This window comes from Squalius cephalus (genome assembly GCF_949319135.1).
Source record: "Squalius cephalus genome assembly, chromosome: 12".
NCBI classification, from domain to species: domain Eukaryota; kingdom Metazoa; phylum Chordata; class Actinopteri; order Cypriniformes; family Leuciscidae; genus Squalius; species Squalius cephalus.
This window is the reverse complement of record NC_137133.1, coordinates 4641656-4664422: the sequence shown is the minus strand read 5'-3', so window position 1 is coordinate 4664422 and position 22767 is coordinate 4641656. Positions and strand designations below refer to the sequence as shown.

Here is a 22767-nt window from a genome sequence, read left to right as displayed (position 1 = left end):
CAGTTAAAGGGGCAGGTAGCTTACTAGGTTTTGGAACAGAGCACTAGTACATATTAGTCTTGCCATTTACCTCCCAGGCGAGTCTCCGTTTACATCAAAGTAGATTTCCTCCCCAGATACGCCAGCAAAGGAGGTCTTGAGTATATAGTCCAGCAGCTTACTGCCGTCAATGGGATCCATCGCCTCACACAGGCCAACGTCGTCTGGGCACAGCTCTTTGTGCATATCATGAAGGCCATGAGCCATTGCATAAATCGCATTGATCACAAAGCCCATCTTGCTGTCCTGGACATAGTTGTCTTTCAAGCTCTCATTTCCTGTCAGGGAAAGATTTTAAACAAGTGTGTGAGATTCAAGTAAGAACTATTTTCATATTTGTGCCACTCTGCCTCCATCCATCCAGGATTTGACATGTTTATCTGCTGGAATTGCTTGCAATTTAAAAAATTAGAAAATTCTGACACTAGATGAATCCAGCCAGAGGCTCTGTGCTGTCAAAATATAAACCAAAAAAATTCAAATTTTCTCATTATTATAGACTGACTAAAGGCAGAATGTCACTTTGTCTAAATGTTATATATAATTGTATGCCCCTAATATTAAAATATGATCACATTTAGAGTGTCACTAAGAGTGAATAAAGGGAAGGAGAGTCCTGCTGGCAGGCTGGCAAACTACATGCGTTCACTCACTTAGTTTCAAATCTTAGCACTGGCAAGCCACTGCAAAAAAAGCCATATTCATAAGCCAGCTGATGGAAAAGCCATTCCAGTGCTACATTCAAGAGAGATCAGAGGCAAGAAATAAAATCATAGATTCATTAAATAGAATTCTCATTTAAATGCAGTTTCTGGAAGTTGTGCACTGTCTTGTTTTTCAGTAAAAATGCCATCCTTAAAACAAAATATATTCACATGAAAAAAAAAACTGCCATTGCCATTAGTTAAATGTTTTTGTTGTTGTTGTTTTAAGCATAAATGAATCAGAATTTAGTGAGATTTTTGCTTAAAACAAGAAAATAAATGTAAACATTAAAATAATGTGCCAATGAGGTAAGAAAAATAAACTATATTCACTGAAAATAAGTTTTAATCATTTATCCAGTTTTGCTTTAAAGGATGTTTAGATATTTGTACAGGAAAAACAAAACAAAAATACTGATTTAGAAAATGATTTTTTGCAGTGAATAAATCATCCAAGTGAACTCTTCACTCTTACACACATGCAGACGGTGTGGGTATACCTCGTTTTTTTTTTTTGCGCATTCACACAGTTTCACACACACTTTGTGACGGAATATTCTCCTTGTGCAACAAGCTTCTCTTGTGCTCTCAGTGCCATCAAGCCAACCCTACAAGCAGCACAGAAAAGCTGGACTGATACCTTACTTTGGCAGCATACAGTCTGACCTTGCTTGACTTTTAGACTAAACTGAAGTCTTCTCGAGATACGGCTCGTCAAAAGTTAAAGATCAATATCAATCTGATTCCTATCCAAGTGCATGGTCAGGCTACAACAATGAAACGTGAGACAAAGAACAGCCTTAGCACAAATCATAGCACACTTTGAGCTCAATACCCATAGTGTAGTTCAGGATATGTTTATTTTACAGTGTCAGCAGCTTAATAAATGATAATGATGAAACTAACTGATGTATTTCCCATCTTCACTGTATGTGATGTACCTCTCTGAACTGCACATCATCTTCATAACTGAGAATAGCTCTGCCAATCAAATAAGGCAAACACAGTCCAACCTATTGTGCTGTCTGTTGCCATAGTGAAGTGCTTCTTCAGTGCAGGTATCATAACATCATAATGTCTCTCATCAACTCTCACTTACCACCATGAGTGTCTTTCAGAAGAAGAGAACAATAACAAACTTTAAGCTTATTAAAGCAATCAAAAACTAACCGACATTACTACAGGATTCTAGTGATTCAATTACAATAGATTATATTTGTTATGTGTCTGATTATTGTTATGCAAAATAAAGTTTTTATTAACTGTGGGAGAAGCAGCATGTTTTCTCAAGCACTGTCTCTCAACAATACAATATTATGTATAGAACAAAAAAATTAGTTCTATGTGGACAAGCAAAGGTGAAAATTATTGGAAAAGCACAAAAGATGAGGGGGTACAACTCAGTTTACCTATGTCACCTTTTAAAGCGCCAACCAGAGGATAATAACATGGAAAAAATGGAGGGAAATATACAGAGTTACCATACATAATTCAGTCAAATGTCATCATGCACACAATATTTTCCTGAAAACTGAATAATTAAATCAGACAGACATCAGTTATGCAAAATAACAAATCTTTTTCATTCAATTGCCAAACAGACCATATACAAGAATATACGTATATATGTATATTATATAATATAATATACAGAATTATACAAATATATCACATTTACTTGTTCTCCTTCATTTTATTTAGCCTAATATGAAATGTTACTCATATCTTACATATTCTTATTAGATATCAAATGACATACTGATATTATTTGAATGTCTTTTGGTTCTTTGTTTACCTGTGCAGATTTTCTGGAAGTTATGGTTCTCCTGGGGATGACCAGGAATGCGGCACTGGAAGCGGTACTGCCAGAACTCAGCAAACCACGGGTTCCTTGTGTTGGTGTCCAGACTCAACTTCAGAAAGTACTCATTAAACGACTGAACTTCTTCCGTTTGCAACTTCATTGTGATCCCACCATCTGCTTCCTGCTCAAATCCTTCAACCACCTCATCACGATCTGCCCAGCCATCACTTTAGAAGAAAAGAGAGAACATAACATGTCAGAGGATGAGGAATTTGTGTCATAACGATCCAGCTTCTTTGTATAAACACAGCTTTCATTTTTCAGACAAATTAGAAGAGATTCAGTAAACCAGTGGGCACCAAAGCATTTAGTGTTGAGCTGTGAGTGGTTGTGTTTAGTTGATCTAATTTAATCCTGGAAGTAAACAGAACATTTCAGGATTTTGTAAACATGGAACGTTTGAACAAATAAATACATTAAAATAAAAATTATTAAAAGTTAAATTTCTTGAATGACAGCAGCATTCTATTCCTTGAGACTAAGACGCTTTCAAGTCATCTTCTCACTTAAAAAATGATGCCAATAATATAAATGTATTTATAATATAAATAAACTGAATTATTTATTTATTACTAAATTAGAAGCATACTTTTGGACCCCATTTTCTTTCTCTCCTCTTTTACTACTCACATATTTCTCAGTTACTGCCAAATTTTTGCTCATTTTGTTTTGTTATTCAATATCTTCATCATTCTCTGCTCGCCCTTCCTTCCTCTGCTTCTCCATGTGGTATCATACAGCGAATTAGACAAAATTACCTTTAGAGGCTTTGACCTAAAATACATCTCCCTAAACAGCTTTGCACCCCACAGTAGAGCAGAAAATGGCAGAGATTAGATAGAGCAGAGCTCTACAGAGAGTTTTATAACCTCTATGAATAATGAATGAGCTGAAGCTCAGGTAGAAACTCATGTGTGCTGCTATGATAGGCAGATATGGCCGTGTCCTGAGGCTGAAGACAGGCTAACTAGAGAGGTGATGGCCCATACTGTAGGAGGACAGGTGCTGTTTGATTTCATCACACCACAATCCTTCCCTATTTCTATGCGTAGATTAATCTCAACATGTTCACCTTCCCCAAATCATTTTTGATTTTCTCGTTTCTCGCATCGTCTCAATGCACATTGTTATTGTGCCCTCTATTTACCACTTATTTTCTCTTCTTCTCTCCATCCTCAATTTTCATCCTGTTCTTTCTAAACTTTCTATTCATCAAAGATTCCTGAAAATAATGTATCCAAAAATATTAAGCAGCCCAACTATTTTTACCATTGATAATAACTCAGCAAATCAGCACATTCAAATGATTTCCGAAGGATCATGTGTAACATGTATGCTGTTTTTACTTTGTTTCATTGTGTTTTTGGTTCTGTCCTGTTTACCCGTGTGCCCTGTCAGCTGACCTAGTTGTCCTAGTTTGTTTCTGTTTGATTTATTACACCTGTCGTTCAATTAATTAGAGGGAGTGTTTGTGGATTTCGAGGGCATGGCATGGAGGGAAGCCTCGCCCAAAACCCCACCTCTGTGGATAATGTCTTGTATGGACTCTGGAAGAAATTTGGAGGTGTCTAGGGAAGATATTTCTCTGTTTCTCCCACTGGTTTCGCCGTTGGTTCCGCCCAGCCCCATGGCGCCTGTGCTCCCTGTGATCCCTACCAGCCTCCCTCTCCCACCTCCTCCTCCCAAATCAGCCAGTTCCTCAGCCCCACCTCTGCTGGTTCCCTTCAGCCTCTCTGCATCTCCAACACCTTTTTGTGAGGAACTGCCTTGGCGCTTCAGTTCTACAGCTCCGCCCAGTGAGGAGGTTCCCCTGGCTCCGCTTCCAGCCTGCAAACCCATCACTCCCATAGAGAGCCTAAGTCCCTCCCCCCCGCTTCCAGCTCATGGGACCTTATTTCAGAAAAAATATGTATGGTAGTCAATGGCGAGAGACAACTTATCTTTTTATTCCGTCTGAACTGTGCCCTGAATTACACATATGATGTTTGTCAATTTAAAAGATAATTATGAAAGTCAAGAAGTCGCAATTTGTCATAAAACAGAAGAGTAACATTTAGTTTTATGTGAAAATCGCTCAATGAACTACATCTCTCGTCTCGCACTATGTACGTCACCGTTGCTCGTATGTGTGCAGTCTGGTACAAAACACTCAGGCATGACGGCGTAACGTTACGATTATAACGTAAGACTATAGAAAAAATGACAGATGTTAGCTTCAGTAAAGTTAGCTTCATTCATTGAGAGAAAAGGTATTACGTCACATGTGCGCCTTTTGGGTTTGTAGTCTTTGTAATTACGTATTTTCACAGTCTTATACCTCAACAGTTTTACATCAAACTGTGACTTTCTTGACTTTAAAATGTATCTTTTAAATTGACAAACATCATATGTCTAATTCAGGGCACAATTCAAACGAGATCAAAATATTTGTTGTCTCTCGCCATTGACTGCCATACAATATTTTTCCGAAATAAGGTCCCATGGTGGTCCACCGGAAGGGGAGGGACTTATCCTTATACTTATACTTATGTCAACCTATCGGCTACGCCTTGGCTCCTCCCTCCCTCGGCTCCACCAGAAACCATCGCCCTGACGGCTCCACCGGGCTCCCTCTTCCCACCAGCTCTGCCTTGGTTAGATGTCATCCTGCCTGCACCTTCAGCTCCATCTGGCTCCACCTTCGTCCTCAATCCCACCAGCTCCACATCAGTCCTCAGGCTCCCTGATTCCACTTTGGACGCTCGTCGGCGCAGCTCCACCTCGATCTCCAGTGCCAGTGATGTCACGTGGGCTCTTCGTCTCTTCGGCTCCACCTAGGTCTCCATCTCCTCCATCGGTCGTCCCCAGGGTGTCGTTTGTTGTTCTGCTTTGTTTTGTTGAAGCTTTGCCATCACAGGAATAAATTACATTTTAAAGTCGACATATAGCGGCGTTGCGCTTTCGGGCGACGAAAGTTCAAGTCCCGGCTCGCGGATCTTTCCCAATCCCGTCCCCTCTCTCTCTCCAACCTTGCTTCCTGTCCACTCTATACTATCCTATCATAATAAAGGCAGGAGAAAATCGTCAAAAATAAAATCTTTAAAAAAAAATACATTTAAAAGTAATATGTATTTTTAATAAAATAAATGCAGCTTTGGTTATCATAAGAGACTTCTTTCAAAAACATTTTAAAATCTTACCGACCCTAATCTTTTGAATGGTATAGTGTATGTTTATACTGTACATTTATATTGCATTGTCATATATACAAAACGTCAGTAAAACAGGCTAATGTAAATACCACATAACAGTAACGGTCGGTTACCAGTTAATTTTGAATCAGATATTTTTGAAACTGAAAAATATCAGTTCACAGAGGGAGTCAATTGTGAACTCACTGAATGATTCGGATTCAAACTGCTAACTCGCAAGCAAGTTCAAGGCTTTCCTTTTGAATCTTTTCAACTCATTAAAAAGAACCAGTTCATAAGAGTAATTTGATAAAGAACTAAACATCCCGGCTTGCACTGTGTTTGTTGTTGCGTGCAGGAAACACTAACAATCTAAAGATGCAATTAACTGACATTACTAGATGATGACAAACCTGCATATGTGGATGCAGACAATGTTTATCCGACTAATGCCAATGGTGACTAAAAGCTCTCCTTTTCTGTCCTCCTCTGCTCTCTCTTCCTATCCTCTGTTCCCTCATTACTCATTCAAATCCAGTATATTGTGCATGTGTGCTCTGGTTGACTGTTGCTCGATCCTCTCTAGAGGACTGAGTAAGACAGTGCAGGCTTAGGCTGAGGGCCATTAGAACTCATCCAGAAGCCTTTACTAATTCATGGCGCTCCAGTTAGCAGCAGCCTGGCTCTGTGTTTCACAAGCAGCATTGCTGCTGGGAGCCCCCATCACGCCCGCTCTCGCTCGCCCCTCACCAGCTTTCATCTGCCTCCATTACTCTCTCTCCCCTTCTCACATTCACACACACACACATCACGAGACTTTTTTATGTCCTCTCTGCATGCCTCTTTTTTCTCCTAAAACCCCAAATCAGTCCATTCATACCCAAAACCTTTCAATGTCAGCCTCTTTCTAAGATTCTTTGAATTCACACGGGGCAAAACTTGAAAACTTGCATATAGTGACATGAAGTAAATATTGTAAAATCAACTTCTTAAACATTACAACAGCAGGTTGAGCGCAAACAGATGTGCTTTAGGTCCTATGGGACGTGGTGTAATACAGTTCCAATGACAGGGCTGCTGGGATGCCTGCAGGCTTTCCTCGCTCTAATGTAGTTTTGCTGTCGCTGTTTGAACCTTAAAGACTTGAAAGTGGCATCAGAGCATCTGTGAAGCACTGCTAAAGACTGGCAGGTCAACACAAACAGGTTTATATCTGCAGCTTCCCAGAGACTGTAATGTTAATGCTTCCTTTTTGGCTTATTTTTGTGGCAGAATCTCACTAAAAGAGTTTAGTGAATTTTTCCCTCTCCTGTCTCTTTTTTTTTTTTTTCTCTCGTCTTACTGTTCCATCCCATCTACTTCTCTAATGAACTGATTTTTCAGTCAAATGTGGGAACTTCCCATACACAGACATTTCGAAAACCTGTTAAAGTCACTCTTTCTCACTCTCTGTTCGCCCTCATGACTAATACATCTTTTAATACATTCAAAATGGAGGGCTAATGAGAAAGAGATGTTTCCTGAGAATTAGCCTCCGTGGGGCTTTACGAGAGCGGTTCTCTTACAAAACCGCAATATCCGTAGATGATAACTTCTACAAGGAGGTCACAGGCAATCATGCAGCACTGCATGCACTAAAGAACGCTGAATCCAATTCGCCACATTACTTGAAGAGAAAATAACCTCCGAAGAAAAGCTATTTGGAGAGTTCAAACGCACCTTTGAGTAAATGACCCACTTAAATGCAAACGTGGTAAAGAATGGTGCTAAAGTCATATGGCAAGTTTAGAACATGAAAGGGTCAAAAAAAGAAGTAGGAGTGAAGCCAGGCCCGATCCCAAGGACATAATGCTTTATTAAAAGTATTGATAGTTAAAATCAGATAAATTAAGGCCAAGCACTTCAAGTCATTTTATCATTATCAATGGTCGATGAGTCATACTATGAAACAGATGTCCTTTTCCAGTTTGCTAAGTGATAAGTTATTTACTGGTATATACAATTGTATACAAATAATAAATAACATAAAATTTAACATATAATTATGCCTTATAAAAAGATCATTTAAAGCTTTAATTTCAACAAATAATTACTTTTCAATTATCAGTAGTTTATTTTACAAAATTATAGAAATAGGGGTTAATATTTTAAGATTGCCTCCTAATGATAAACATAACAAAACATAAAATAACGTGATTAAAAAAAATTGTATTTCAAATAAATTCTTTTGAACTTTCTGTTCATCAAATAACCCTGAAATAAATGTCTCATGGTTTCCCCAATATTAAGCAGCGCAACTGTTCTCAACATTGATAATAATAAGAAATGTATCTTGATATCGTCATATTAGAATGATTTCTGAAGCATCATGTGACACTGAAGACTGGAGTAATGATGCTGAAAATTCAGCTTTGCCATCACAGGAATAAATGACATATGAAAATGTAAAATATTAAAATAGAAATCATATTACTGACCCAAAACTTTCGAACGTTAGTGGTCCCATATTTAACCTAAACAAATTCCATGCAAATAATGGTCTATTCTCCTAAGACACACTGATAAGACTCCTAATTTCTCTCTATAAAGACCACATCAAAAAAAAAAAAAACTCATGAAAAAAAAAACTCAAAAAAAATCATGACAGCTGATTACAGGAGAAAAAAAAATCAATATGCAATATTCTCACAGAATGACCAGAGCTGAGAGGCAGCGTGATGATAATTAAAGAGAGAGGGCTTCTCAGGGACATTGAAAGTGGAAAGTTGTACAGTAATAACAATATGTATGTCTATATATATATACACACACACACACACACACACACACACACACACACATTGCATGAAGGATGAAACCTAGGAACCAAATGTGGCATAAAGTAATGCACTAACAACCACTAAAAACTCTTAAGCAATCGTACTGGTGCCGAGTTTTAAAGATGGAGAAGCACTCACATTTTCTTTTCTGAAAAATATATTTCTCTCTTCTGTCAACTGATCTTAGAAGAATGTGTAATGAGAGGGGAGAAGGAGTGTTTGGAGGAAAAACGCAAAAAGATTAGGAACTAGGAACACAGAAGGCACTAGGGGAGGAGAGCGCTGCTATTTAAACATTTAATTTGGATTCCTGTTAGTGCTTGAAACAACACAGCTGAAATACTGAAGAGCTGATGTTGTTTTTCTGTCCTGAGAGCAATAATATGTGCCTATATGAAGATATCTCTGGGGCACATGCTGTATGGGACACCAAAAAAGAAGTTAGAAATATAGCGGGAATTAATTTGATTGAATTTAATTTGATCATTAAAGCTACACTGTGTAATTTTTAAGTTGATTCTTAGCAAAAAACACTTTGTTCTTTCAAAAGGATATCTGCTCATTAATGTGAAATTACTTCTACCAACTAATCAAGTATTCTCGTAAGCGTAGAATCTGCCATTTAGAATACATACGAGCGAGTCGCTCGAATGGCGGCAGCCATGTTGCGCCTCCATCTTGAAAATACATTAGCCAAAGAGGGACATACCTGGAAATTCAAGCTTCGCCTTTCGCGCTTTGATACTCAATGGCACCGTGACGAATGCGAGGGGGAGATTACTCGCGATTGCCGGCAGATTTGAAATAATACGTAGGGGTGTGACGGTTAGTATATAACCGTGAGACCGACGGTTATAGTTGAACACCGTCATTAACTCTATAACCGCCAAAACCGTGTTATTAAAATATTTTTTACAAACATTTTTTATCATAGAGAATGTTTAAATTCTAATTAAAAACAATTGTTAACAGTCTGTGTCATTAATGGTCTACGTCGTTTCCAACTGTATTTGATTTTTTGCCAAGTAGCCTACCAACGCAAGTTTTGTTTTGTAAATCGTCAGACATGATTTTTACCACTTCATTAAGTTTTTCTTTGTAGAAAGCCTTTCTTTAAAGTGAATTTCATTTTGTACAAATTGTATCTTAATTTTAATAAATGTTTCATCAACCAATTGCATGTATTTAATAAATAAAAAGCAGATATAGCAGACAATATAATAACCGTGACATTGAGGCGCCAACGCACCGCGTTCACTTGTATTTTATTGTTAACCTGTTAAGCTGCAACGCCACTTTTGAAAAATCCCCAGAAATGACATACCCAAACTAAAACAGATACAGTTCATGAACCCTTTGTACTAAAAGCACAAGTATGATCTCGTTTGAAAGCTGACACCTGGCAGTTTATTGTAAATGTAGAATTAATTATTGTCGTAATGACAAAAATTGTTATAAATAGCTTCAAAGTTTTGTAAAGTTATTAGAAATTATTTTTTATGAAACATCCTCATGAAAATAAAATTGAAATTGGCACTGGAGCAATCTAGAAATGCACTACAGCTAAAGCCACATGTCTAAACATTTTATGTTTAAAATCTGAAGATAATAAGCCCAAAACTCTGTATTTAGTTAAATGTTTTTCAAGACCATGTCATGTGACTAACAGTTAGGGCTAGCTAGCATGTTAGCTTAGCACACCATCAATACACGACAATATATGAGATTAAAACCATATTTATGCTCAAAACGTACTTTATAACTCAAGCCGAATGTTTTAAATAATCTTCTGTGATCTAATTTAGCTTCAGATAAAAAAATCAGACAGAAAATATATTATTTGATAGTATTATGCACAATGATGAAGTCTATATAGATTAGCATTACATTATAAATATAATCTATTATTATAAAAATACCTGGCATGGCTTGAAGAACACAGGCAAATCAGATATCATTGCAATCATGTTTATTGTCTTCAAAACATCTTTTATCTGCATGATTACAGCCGATCTCTGTTAGCTGTGTGTGTGTTCGAGGCTTCCTGGAATGTCACATGATCATGGCTCTTCTTCATGTGCCATATATGGACTATATTACTGTGCATATAGCGCCCTCAGGCTATTGGTATGAATTGAAAACACTGTGAATTAGAATACCAAACGCTCATAATGATTACATTGACGCATTTGGGTATAAATTCAATAAATATTATTCCTGTCTATAGAAATATGATGTGAATCTAAAAGAATCTAGCAATATTTCTCCAAATCTGCACATTTTTGAGCTAAAGCCCTGAGGGACGTTGTTTTGTGTATCGCTGTCATGACGACAGCACGGGAGTTTTTTATGAATGAAAGCGGCTGACGGTCATAATTCATATTAAAGGTATCGACTCATTTTTTCATTTCATAACTCCTGACACAAATTAAGACATAACTGTCACTATGAGTTTCTCAGAATACAATAGTGGTCAAATACTGAAACTTGAGTCTTATATCTTTTTAATGATGTATAGTTTGTCAAGGTATAACATTAAATCTGATAGTAATTTTGAATTAAATAAATAAAAAACGCTTCAGTGCGCCGACGCACTGGTGAAGCTTAACAGGTTAAAAGCCTTTCTTTAAAACGAATTTCGTTTTGTACAAATTGTATCTTAATTTTAATAAATGTTTCATCAACCAATTGCATGTATTTAATAAATAAAAAGCAGATATAGCAGACAATATAATAACCGGCGCTGGTGCGCCGCGTTCACTTGCATTGCATTGTGAACTAGAGCGCATCTCATCATAAATGAATGAAACTCAGCGTAGGCCTATGCCTCATACATTAAGCATTAAATATCTTTGCTGCATCCTTTCTAGAACAGACAAGGGCTTTCTCGTGGCTTGCATCAGCAGAGCATTGCATCGTCCATAGACCGCAAAACAATCACACGGGCGGGTGCGGCTTTGAAATTTGGTAAAAAAAAAAAAACGGTGCGGATGATGAGTGCGGTTGCGGATGAAATGAAACCCCATCCGCGTATCTTTATCGATAACATTGATTATTATTATCTTTTAATTTAGGCGATCAAGTGTCTGCTCCTTTATTCAAACTAAGTTGTCCTATACAGACGAACATCGCAACCCCCCCCCCCCCCGACGGTTATGTTACGAACCGTCACATTTGACTCACGTCATAACCGTCATCACCAATTCTGAAACCGGCACACCCCTAATAATACGGCCACCGTAGGAGTTAAAACGCCCTCGGTATGGGAGGGGCTAGAAAGTAATATTCAGTTGGTAGTCATAAACAATTTCACCGCTAGATGGGAGAAAATCCTACACAGTGTAGCTTTAAGAGGTAAACAGCCCAGTGTAGAGGAATCAAATGTAATAAGGGAAGCTCCCTGCAAGACTGAGGATGTTGATTAGAAATTACAAAGTCAATGTTTTTTCTACTGCTGTAGAAAATTACATAGCCTGCTTTTTGGTAAGACATGAGCTGGCTAAGAATAAACAAAGCAGAGGAAGAAGAACACCTGGACCTCATCCTCTTTCACAGAAGAGCTCTCCAAACATACTCCCTCCCTTTCTTTCTCTCTCTCTTAATCACACTCTTTTTCTCTCTCACTCCATCTCTATCTCAGATACACATCATCAACTGTCTTGCTTGAAGGCTTGGACTCAGATTATCATGACAATGCAAGGCATGTTTTAATGAATAAATCTCCATTAGTTCCCAAAAGCGGTTCTGATGTCTGTCTCTCTCTCTCTCTCTCTCTTTCCCTCTGTTTTCCTCTCAAACATGTACTGATAAAAACACACATGTTCGTTTCTATTACCCAACTGAAAACTGAATGAGACAGGGTCATGCAAACACGAAAGCAGACGAAAAGCCAGACTCCAGACACAATGTTTTGACCTAGAAAGTCTGTTAGCTGAATATGATGGCCTGTCTGTGATTGTACGTGGGTGGGCTATAGATGCTGTCTTGATATAGATTAAACAAGATAGCTGCTACAATCCATTTCCAGATCTTCAAGTCTGCAAGGATTCCGTCCGTGAATATTATCCAGCATTGCTCTGATTTCGCTATCAGACAATTTGAACGATCAAAGAATAGCCTTTGTAAATCAAACCCAGAACTGTGAGGAAAGTGTAATATCTTTGATTATATGACAATACCTCAAAACACTATTTACCCATTTGGGGTCCTGAAGGTTTTTTTTTTTCCTTTGCGATATTGACCGGCTGACTGTTCAGTATTCAGCTTATTTACTCAGCCATTGAATTCTGCAAATATTAGGACATTTCAGACCACTCACTCTTAAAGAGTGTTCTCTAGAGACTCGCAATAACAAGAAGTAGCAAAGAAAGGGCAACATTTCTTGTGTTGGTATGGCTTATGTGGACCAGTGTTATTTTAATAATATATTAATATTAATTAGCTTTTATTTTTATATTTTCAGGTTTCATTTGAATTTTGGTCATTTTTAGGTGGTTTTATAATTTATATTAGTTTTTTTATTTATTTCTATTTTGCTTTAATTTATTTTTATTTTAGTTTTATTGTGTAGTAATTTTAGTACTTCAACTTATTTCTTAAACTCATTTATGCCAGGGCAACATTTCTATTTTTTTTTTTTCTTTTTCTTTTTCAGGGATATTTAAAATAATATCGGCCTTGGTTATATATCGGTTGACCACTACTGAAAATTCAGCTTTGGAATAAATTACATATGAAAATGTAAAACATTACATTTAATGCTCTACACTTCTGTGACCGATAATACTCCTATTCCTCTCTATAAAGACAAAAAAATCTATACAATATGTAAATATGCAATATTCTCACAGCAATATTAGTACTTCAACTAATTTATTCACCTCATTTATGGGTTGCACATTATTTTACAGTATGTGCACTTTTAAGGTACTTACAGTGTACTTATACGAATATACTGAGTAATGTAAAGTAACAACATGGGTTAACAAGGTTAGGTTTAGGGGGAGGTTCAGGGTTATTACTTACTACCTATAGGTATTATTGTCATTACTACAATAAGTACATAGCATGTACATGTGAAACAGGATTGTAAATTAAAGTGTTACCCATTTATGTCAAGGCAATATTTCTTCTTTTTTTTTTTTTTAGCATTGATGGTGCAAGGACCCTCTTGTTTATTTCACAAAAACATAGTTTTAGTTAACAATATTATATATAATATTTTGTTAACAATAATGAATATATTATATTTTAGTGTTCAATTCACAAGTGATGACATGATGCATGAAATGAGGTTGGTTTACCAAAAACTTTTGCTTGCCTACTTGTTATTTGCCATCAGATTCATTTCCTGAGAGTCTGTGAGATTGAATATTTAATACTCAGCCCACAGCATTTTTCCATGCCTGATCTAAAATCAAGTGACGAGCCTTTCTGGCACACGCACCCAAACATAAACTCAAATACTGACACCATATAAGACAAAGGCAGGAAGCAGGAGGCAGTTTCCAGGGATGTGTGAGTGTGAGCCAGCTACTGAATCACAAATTATTCATTAGTGGCGAAAAGTGTGAAAAGCGCCTCTGTTCACAATGTTCATATTTAATCTCATCTGGTTTCCCTGGAAACTTCTGTATTCAGTAGCAACACTTATTTCCAAGCATTCCGATGTCTGTTCTTCTTTCGCCATGATTGGAAACACATAGCAACACATCAAATGTAATAATAATTATTGACAGTATAAGAATCATATTTGCTTATTTTGCAAACAATATGCAAAAGTATTTTGCTCCACCAAAAATGATTCAATTGTGATATAACCATGAGCAAGACAGTGTGGGTGTCATTTTGACTCGTTTGCCCTTTGTGTCTCTTTCAAAGCTTGCAATTTATTCCTCTGACGTGATCGAACATGAGCAAATTATAGCTAAGCGTTCTCAGGGATGCATTTTTTCTTGGTAAAACCTTACCTCCCAATTAGCTGGAACTCTCCAGCAACCCCAAGGCGGCGCATGGCCATCAGCAGGCCACGCACAGTCATTCCTTCACAGAAGCAGACGACCACGCGGGCTTTGGGCAGACGCTCCCGCAGCTTATTAAGCAGACGGTCAAAGTGCTTTTCGCCAGCATTACTGTATATCTTATCAGAGTGTGCGATACACAGACCCTCCTCTGCGGCCAACTCCTTAAAGGCTTCCATGCCACTCTCACCATAGTTACCTGTGGTCAGACACAAAATGTAGGACGGTTAATAAAGGATATGAACACACGTATGAAACTAGTGCAGCTTTAATCAAAGACACAGAATGGAGGATGGATTACCGCCACTGATCCAACACCTGTCAGAACAGTCAGAGTCCAGGATAAGAAATGGATGACAGTTGACTATGGAGGACACAAAATGACAGGCAGACAGGCAACTGAAAAAGACATGAAATGGAGAAATGGTCACCACCATTTAGGATACAAAATGGTGTCATACAGTTAGAATGAGAAACACAAAATTAAAAAAAAAGGTCATTATCATGCCTTTTTGGAATACTTGATTCTGATTGGTTGACTACTGCATTCTGAAATTAAATATTTTTGTATAATGACTGCTAAACTGCAAAACATTTCACCAAAAAACGAAAATTCTATTATCATTTACTCGCCCTCATGTTATTCCAGATTATGACACACACAAAAAAAGATCAATTACAAAATGTCTCTGTGCCTTTGTGTACACACGATAAAAGTCAATGGCGGGTTTGGACAGATTTGAAGTTGAAACATTCTCTCGTATTCTCGCACTCTCATTCTTCTCGTATTCCATAATCATTTGTTTATTTATTGAGTAAGTAGCCAAGCAATATTTAAGTTAAGGACTGACTGACTGATCATTATCCCTTAATTGTATTCCACAGGCATTGTACAGTAACTAGACAAGTAGGGCACCAATAACACTTTGTGGTGCTCTTGAGAATTACAGCAAATTACCATAATAGGTCACTTGAACACACTGTGTCCTTTTCAAAATATTGTATGAATCAGAAACGGGTCTGTACAAAAGCCCGCAGCTCACGACGGTACACTTAAAACATCTTTCGTTCCGTTCTACATCTGGGCTGCCAGGCGAAATTTACATCTTATTGTGCGGGCTAGCAGAGGTCACTCAGAACAGTGAAGAACAGTGGCTCTGTCTTATCAGGAGAGATGAGTGGTGTGTGTGTGGTCACTGATGACTGTCTGGAGGTCAGTCTGTGTGGAGTGACAATCTGAGCATATTCACAGGTCTGTGGCTCTCTAACAATTCCTTCTCTCATTCTCTCTTTCTTTAGGTTGTTTGGAACAGGTTTAGGTTATCCCTTTGTAGCTTTCTCTTTCTCACTAGTCATTATTATCTCCTATTATTATTATCCCGTTATCTCCTAACACTCAAAATATTCCACTGACTAGAAGCAATATTTCAAGTACGTCAACTTATTCTACTAACCCTAACAGTCTACTAATACTCTAATGAGAGTTAGTTGATGTAGTTGTAAAGTTACTTATAGTTAGTAGAATGTCTAATGTGGATCTAAATGAAGTGTAACCATAAATAATAAAACTGCATGGTACACAATATGGTTGTCCTACAAAGTGAGAAGACCAAAAGGTTTACTAGTTAAAAAAGGCAATATTGTCTTGAATCTTTTTTTCTACAAGGGAACGATGGTGTTTTTCATTTTTAAAGGCATCTCATTTTAGCATTTCTGCTCACGTCCATACAATTCTGTGGGGGAAACAAACAGACCTGTGAGTTCAGATACCAAACACTATAATCCTTGCCTTTATTCATTCATCTTTGATAGATCATGTGAATCTGATTTGAAACAAATACTTCAGTTGAAAAAACGAAAGCTAGTGATGTCCTCCTGGTGTCATATCAATAGCATTTGAACCGTGTGTAGACCAGTCTATGGTGTAGACCGACCTTATGTAGCCCCGCCCCTTTTCAGCGCTGCGCTCGTTGTCTTTTGACTTCCGGTCTGTATTTTCACAGCGATCTTGCGTGTTTATGAATGAACGGCTCGTTTTAAAATCTTCCCGGTCGACTGACATATGTTAAGACATCTGCTTTAAACATTACAATCCTCATGATAACTTTCGTTAACTTTATATTAAGTAAATCCACTTCAAAAGCTAATTACTCCTGGACAGCAGCGCCATAGAAATATACAGAGCGACCGCAAAAACGGAAGTTCAAAGACAATATTCTAAGATGGCGGCGCCCTCGTTTCTCTGGCGCATAAGGTCTTACTGTCTATGGGTCTTATAGTTAAACTAAATTCATATTCTAAGAAGAGAGGTAAACCACAAGCACAGTTAAAAAAAAACTATTTGATGCTTGTACTCAAAGTTCACTGCTCTGTTGTTTTGGTGATAACTAATGAAAATACTTACATGATATTTTTTTGATTTTTTAAACCAGTTGAGACCAGCAAGCCGGCTGTAGATTTAGTTCGATTTTTTCAGCAGGATTTACATCAAAACAATTATCTTTTCAAAAAGATTGGCATGCAAGGTTGTGTAAAACTGGTGCCTGTTTAAATAAGGCCATTAAAATGTCTCTAAACCAGACATTAATTTATATTTGGCTGGGTAATTAATGTAATCAAAGATCTTTGCTGTTACTATGAGCAACAGACAGCGGTGTCCGACACAGTTGCTGATGTTGTGTTAATGAGTTATTGTCTACAGTTCATGACTGATTAACCATTACAGAGTCTCTCCTGAAAGGGAAAAGTCATAGTTATTATCACCAAAATAGCAGGACAGAGAACTGAGCATCAGCATTATATTGCTTATTTAAATCTGTGCCTGTGCTGCCCCTTTACTTTAGGAAATTCAAATATTGTGAACATAAACTTGTAAGAAGTAGGCAGACATGTCATAGCCTATTAATAAGAAACCAGGAGGACATCACTAACAAAAATTCAACTAGTATCACATTACGACCTGGCATGCATCAGAACTTCAATAATATTTTGGTTTGGTTTTTGTTCACTGAAGTTTGCTGACAGAAATCTAAAAATGATTTATTAATTTTTTTCACAGATATATAAAGAATATAAACCAAGGTCTGTCTGACTTATTTACTTTTAATTCCAGCTGAGAAACATAATTAAAACACTATCAGCATAAAAGAAAACAAAAAGTGATTAGACCTATACATTACTCATCTCAGTGTGTGGTTTAACAGACAAGCCTTCCACCTCTGGACATTTTATAAACAAATCAACTGAATTGAAAATGATACACATAACAATGCTAGAGGCAGCAACAAAAAAATGTGTGTGTGTTGTAGGCGGAAAGGGGAGAATACATTATTACCCTCATTATGTATGGAGAAATTAAAGCATGCTTCCATATGCAAATAATAAAAAGGTCTTTGGTCCACTTGCACTACAACTCTAATGGAAGTGAATTACCATTTAGGTACATTTAAAGAGTGGTGCACTCATTATATTCAAATGCAGCTTTTCCCAATTGTTTTGACTTAATTGAAAAAGTTAACACTTAAATCATATAGTAAAATGTTCATGTATTTATATTCAAAACCAGACTTACAAAACCTCCTTCTAATCTAATTTTGATCACATTTATTCAAAGTAGAGGAAAATAGAGAGGGTTGTAAGTAACATGGAGTCAAACCCATTAGAACTGAGCTAAATCACCATCATACCACAGCCCACTTTGACCACCAAAGTGACAGCAGAAGTTATAAGATTATGCAATAAAATGTGTGGTTTATAGTTTGATTTGTGATCGTGATCAATTTTGACATGTAACATCCACACCAGCTTTGATGTCTTTGATGCTTTGAATATCATGGCTGACCATCATGGGGAGGGACCCACGGTTATTGCACATATTGGGCTATACATTTGCACAACACACTGTCTGTCATCTTATCTTAACCTATGTATTTCTATATTTGTTACCAATTTTATTTTCTGTTTATTTTAAAATGCTTAAAATAAAATGGGATATTGAATTTTTAATTTTTTTTAATTTTTATTACCACAGAATAATACACAAAAATTAAAATGCCTTTGTTTTCCATTGACAACCCATCCATTAAAGAGGCAGATTGTACAGAATGTACTGTGCATTCATTTACACAGTTTTTGGGATGAGTTGTAAACTACATTAAGTTACAGAGGTTTTTTTAAGTGTAACAACAAACAGAAAAGTGCTACTTTTCGCATTAATTACACCTGCTCGCATTAATTTATGAATTTACATAGGTTTAGCACAAAAATGTGTTAAGTTTTAGTAAAATAGCAACAACAAAAAAAACAAAAAAAAAAAAAAAAACAGGCAAACAAAATGTGTTACAGTATTGAAATGAGAGATAGTTTACCTGTATTCTTACATTTACAATATTTTGAAAAGTTGTTTGAAATGTCTCATAGCTAGAGGACTAGTGAGAACGGCAGGTTTCGCCAGTGACTTACCCTCTGTGTGCACCGCAGACACGTAAGTCCAGTTGTAGTGTTGGACAATGTCGAGCATGGCGCGCGCCTGCAGCGTGTCAGAGGGCACGACACGGAGGAAGTATTTGAAGAGGGTTTTATCGCTCAGGTCTATGCTGGTGGCCGAATAAGCAATCTGGGGGATGTTAAACAGCTGGAGGAGATTCTGCACCTGGATGGCCACCGAGCTGGAGCCCGGACCTATGACTCCAGCGATGGGCTTCTTACTGGGAGGAGGCTGGTTGGAAGGCGTCCCGTCGATGCACCACTTAGATCCGTCTTTGTCGTCCCGAATGGAAATGAGAGAGTCTCGAATGAACTCGATGCTTTGCTCCAGAGCAACGGATGAGTGCCAGCACGAGTCCCTGATCTCGCAGCCCAGGGTGATGTTGGGCAGCAGGTTCTTGTCGGAGTTGATACGGTCCAGCGTATAGAACATCGCCTCCACCCGTTGAATGCCGTACTGCTCTCGCACATCCCCGCATTTTCTATCGGCCACACGTTCGGCGGACGGCTGGTGGTGCACGGAGAAGAGCGCACCGATGATCACGTCGCCATCCATGCGGGCGACAGACCGGGCCGCCGCGCGCGGGACCACCGAGCGCTTGTAGATGTTCCCAAGCGCGTGAGATAAGAGTGTCGGTAGAAGCAGACACATGAACAGTGGGAAGTGTTCGCACGAGACACGGGGCATCTTCAAGCGTGCCATGTTCCACATTGTGTGACGGGCATAGCGTGCGAGCTGCTCGTGCCAGCGGTGCTCGTTTCTCTGCAGTCCCAGATTCAATTAAGCAACCGTGATGCGCACGTGAGACAACATTAATGCGGCCTGACACCTGCTGAGAAAACACAACACAGAGTTAGTTAGGGGGAACAAGTGCATCTATTACAACCCATTAATGTAATATGCATCTATTTTAAAAAAAAAAAAAGCATGCATAAAGTAATGCAAGAGAGTGATAATTTAACACTGATGTCGAAAGGGAGTGCTGTAAATCAGGGTGTGTTGTAACAGTTTAACCAATTAAAAATGAGTTACATGGGTGAAATCACTTCCCTAAATGCTGAGATGGCAGTTATAAAACTCAAAATAAAATATAAACGATTTATAAGACAAATATAATGCGCTAAACAGAAAAAGATCATGCCTATTTAGTTCATTTGTGATCATATTGATGATAAATGACAGTACATCTGAATCAGCAGTTCTCTTGTTTAATCTGATACAGAACATCCACACAAGCTTTTCATCAGTCTAAAACTAGAAAAAAACATGTCTAAGTGTTGTAAAACTTTGCAACTTATTTCTGGTGCAACTAAGTGTCTGTCATGCTTTTAAAGTCGTTAGCCAATGTTATATCTGTTGTATAATTTTATGTGCAGTTTTGAATAAAAATATTTCCTATAGATTATACTATTTTAATTCAAATGGGGGGTGATATAACAATTGTTTGTACATTTGATCACCACAATAAATACGTACACAATTTAAAATACATGTTTTCGGTTGTTGTTAGAGCTCACCTAGTGGGGTAGGCTGAAACAACAACACCCTAGTGACATAAAATTACACAGTTTAGGGATGAACTGTAGATTTACAAACTCGTTAGTTAAGTGGCAAGACAAATATAGGAATAATATACAACACACGCCTTGCCAATGAAGTTTTCCTATGAAGGCAAACTTACGTTCAGTCTTTGCAAAATAACTGCGAACGAGAGACTCACATGTCAAATTAAAGAAAAAGAAACATATAACCACAGAATGAGCAAGTTTTATTGACGAGGTTGTCGTCTTTCACGTCCTTGCAGGGGCAAGTTTGGGCGGTTTCAGCACCGCGGACAGCGCAGACAACCGTATGACCATGACAATGAATGAAACTAAGACGCGCCTTTAGTCAAAGCACAACTACTGGATGCAATGTGTTTGCACACAAACCTAGGATACCCTGTGCCCCCTTAAAACTCAATGCGACTATATGCAAGACTTATTTTCATACAGAACGAGATTAATTGAATTGCCCTCATCTCACCAACATCTTAATTTGAGTATAAATCCAGAGAAAGCGAACAAATAGAAGCCTAAAAACAACTATTGTGCCAATATCACTCATCATCGCAAAGATAGATGTCTTATGCCATACATTCAGATTCGTTGTTCTATCGTTTTCATTCAGCGTGCATAAGCATTAATGGCTTAATCGATTGCACTCAATGACAAATGAGATATAATTACGATGCAATGCCTCCTGTACTCGCATTAGTGACATTGCCGCACATCTGTCTGTACCTGCAGTTACCAGGAAATACAAACAACAACGGACACATCTGCACAGGAATTCGATCGCTACGCACCTGAGTCAATGAGATATCGCCTCACCTCCTTCTGAGACAGCTGCTGCACTGATGATATACTTCAGTTATCAGTCTGCATCCCAGCCAGTGGATCTCCCCTCTCTCTCTCTCTCTCTCTCTCTCTCTCTCTCTCTCTCTCTCTCTCTCAGTGATGTAAATATCATATGGCACGTACAGTGTGGATTGACTGACAGCCTAACCGAGCCTAAATAATTATAACCAAACTATTTTTTTTTGTGTGAAAAACTTGTTATACCTATCTATACATATTTAATAAGTTTACAAAGTAATAAAGGATGTCTGTAATTATGATTTGTCGATGTATCAGAACGGAAAACGTTCGAGCAGGATTCTGTTGCTATGGTTACATCCTCAATCGAACGCGATTTCTGTTCGCGCGCGTCGCTAGGTGAAATTAAAAGCTCGGACTAATTTGTAATTAACTTTTTTTTTTTTTTTTTACTGAAAAACTTGCATTTAAAAACAGACATATTAATGAACATAATTCTATAAGGAATACGTAGGCTACTATTAAGATCGAACAGGTAAAGCCAGCATGGTCAGGCTGAGAGACCATCTTAAACCAGTTTAAAGCAGGTTTAAACCAGCAAACCATCTTAGACAGGTTTTTAGCGAGGTAGTTTAAAATGACTAAAGAAAGTTTTGGCATAGTGGAAAAAGAGGTATAGGGGTGTGGAAGAAAACCACTCAAATTCGTTTTTTTTAATTGGGTTGAAATCTGTATAGCCTAAAAGTGTGTTATTTTATTGGCACATATGTAACAAAATGAAAGATTAAGATGAATGAAGCTTGCAATGGAGGCAGCAAAGGATGAACAACGGAAATCAATAGAATTGAATTCACACTGAACTGTCCTCAGCTGAACAATGACACTCTTTGCTTTTTAACTGAACTCTGTTTGCATCATTGAATCATTGTCTCCCTGTTTACTCCTGTTAAGCTTCTTTGAAACAATCTGTAGAGTATAAAGTGCTAGGCTATATAAATAAAGGTGACTTGACATTATTTAACACTAGATAACATATTAAACACTAGAAATACATATGCTGATATGAATCTTATGTGAAGTAGCATAATTGGCTGGATATGTATCGAATCTCTCCACTAGCAGCAGTTCTCTATTCTCTAAAAGCAGTATGAGGGTGAATAGCATGTGGAAGTATACAGCGCCACCTGCTGACAGAACGACTCTTCGTTTCTGGACTTGACAAAGTCTAATTAATGACATTCTGCCAACGTCATGCTGTTCAATATTTATTACAATGCTGCTCTCTGGTGATGGAAGGTTGATATTACA

At 37.7% G+C, this 22767-nt stretch overlaps 1 protein-coding gene across 4 annotated transcripts in view; it reads right to left on the bottom strand.

Annotated features, from left to right (window-relative positions):
• grm1a (glutamate receptor, metabotropic 1a) overlaps positions 1-21540 on the bottom strand; it is a 30372-nt gene extending 8832 nt beyond the window's left edge. For 2 of the 4 annotated variants that reach the window (XM_079887261.1, XM_079887264.1), the window contains exons 1-5: positions 21450-21540; positions 19078-19931; positions 14566-14815; positions 2539-2774; positions 71-317 (exon numbers count right to left, since the gene is read on the bottom strand). In XM_079887261.1, the coding sequence (XP_079743387.1) occupies positions 71-317; positions 2539-2774; positions 14566-14815; positions 19078-19813 (1469 nt within the window). In that variant the 5' untranslated portion in view covers positions 19814-19931; positions 21450-21540. Of the gene's footprint in view, positions 1-70; positions 318-2538; positions 2775-14565; positions 14816-19077; positions 19935-21449 lie in introns of all 4 variants that reach the window. The other 2 variants (XM_079887262.1, XM_079887263.1) reach the window with 2 other exon arrangements.
• Positions 21541-22767: the final 1227 nt, after the last annotated feature.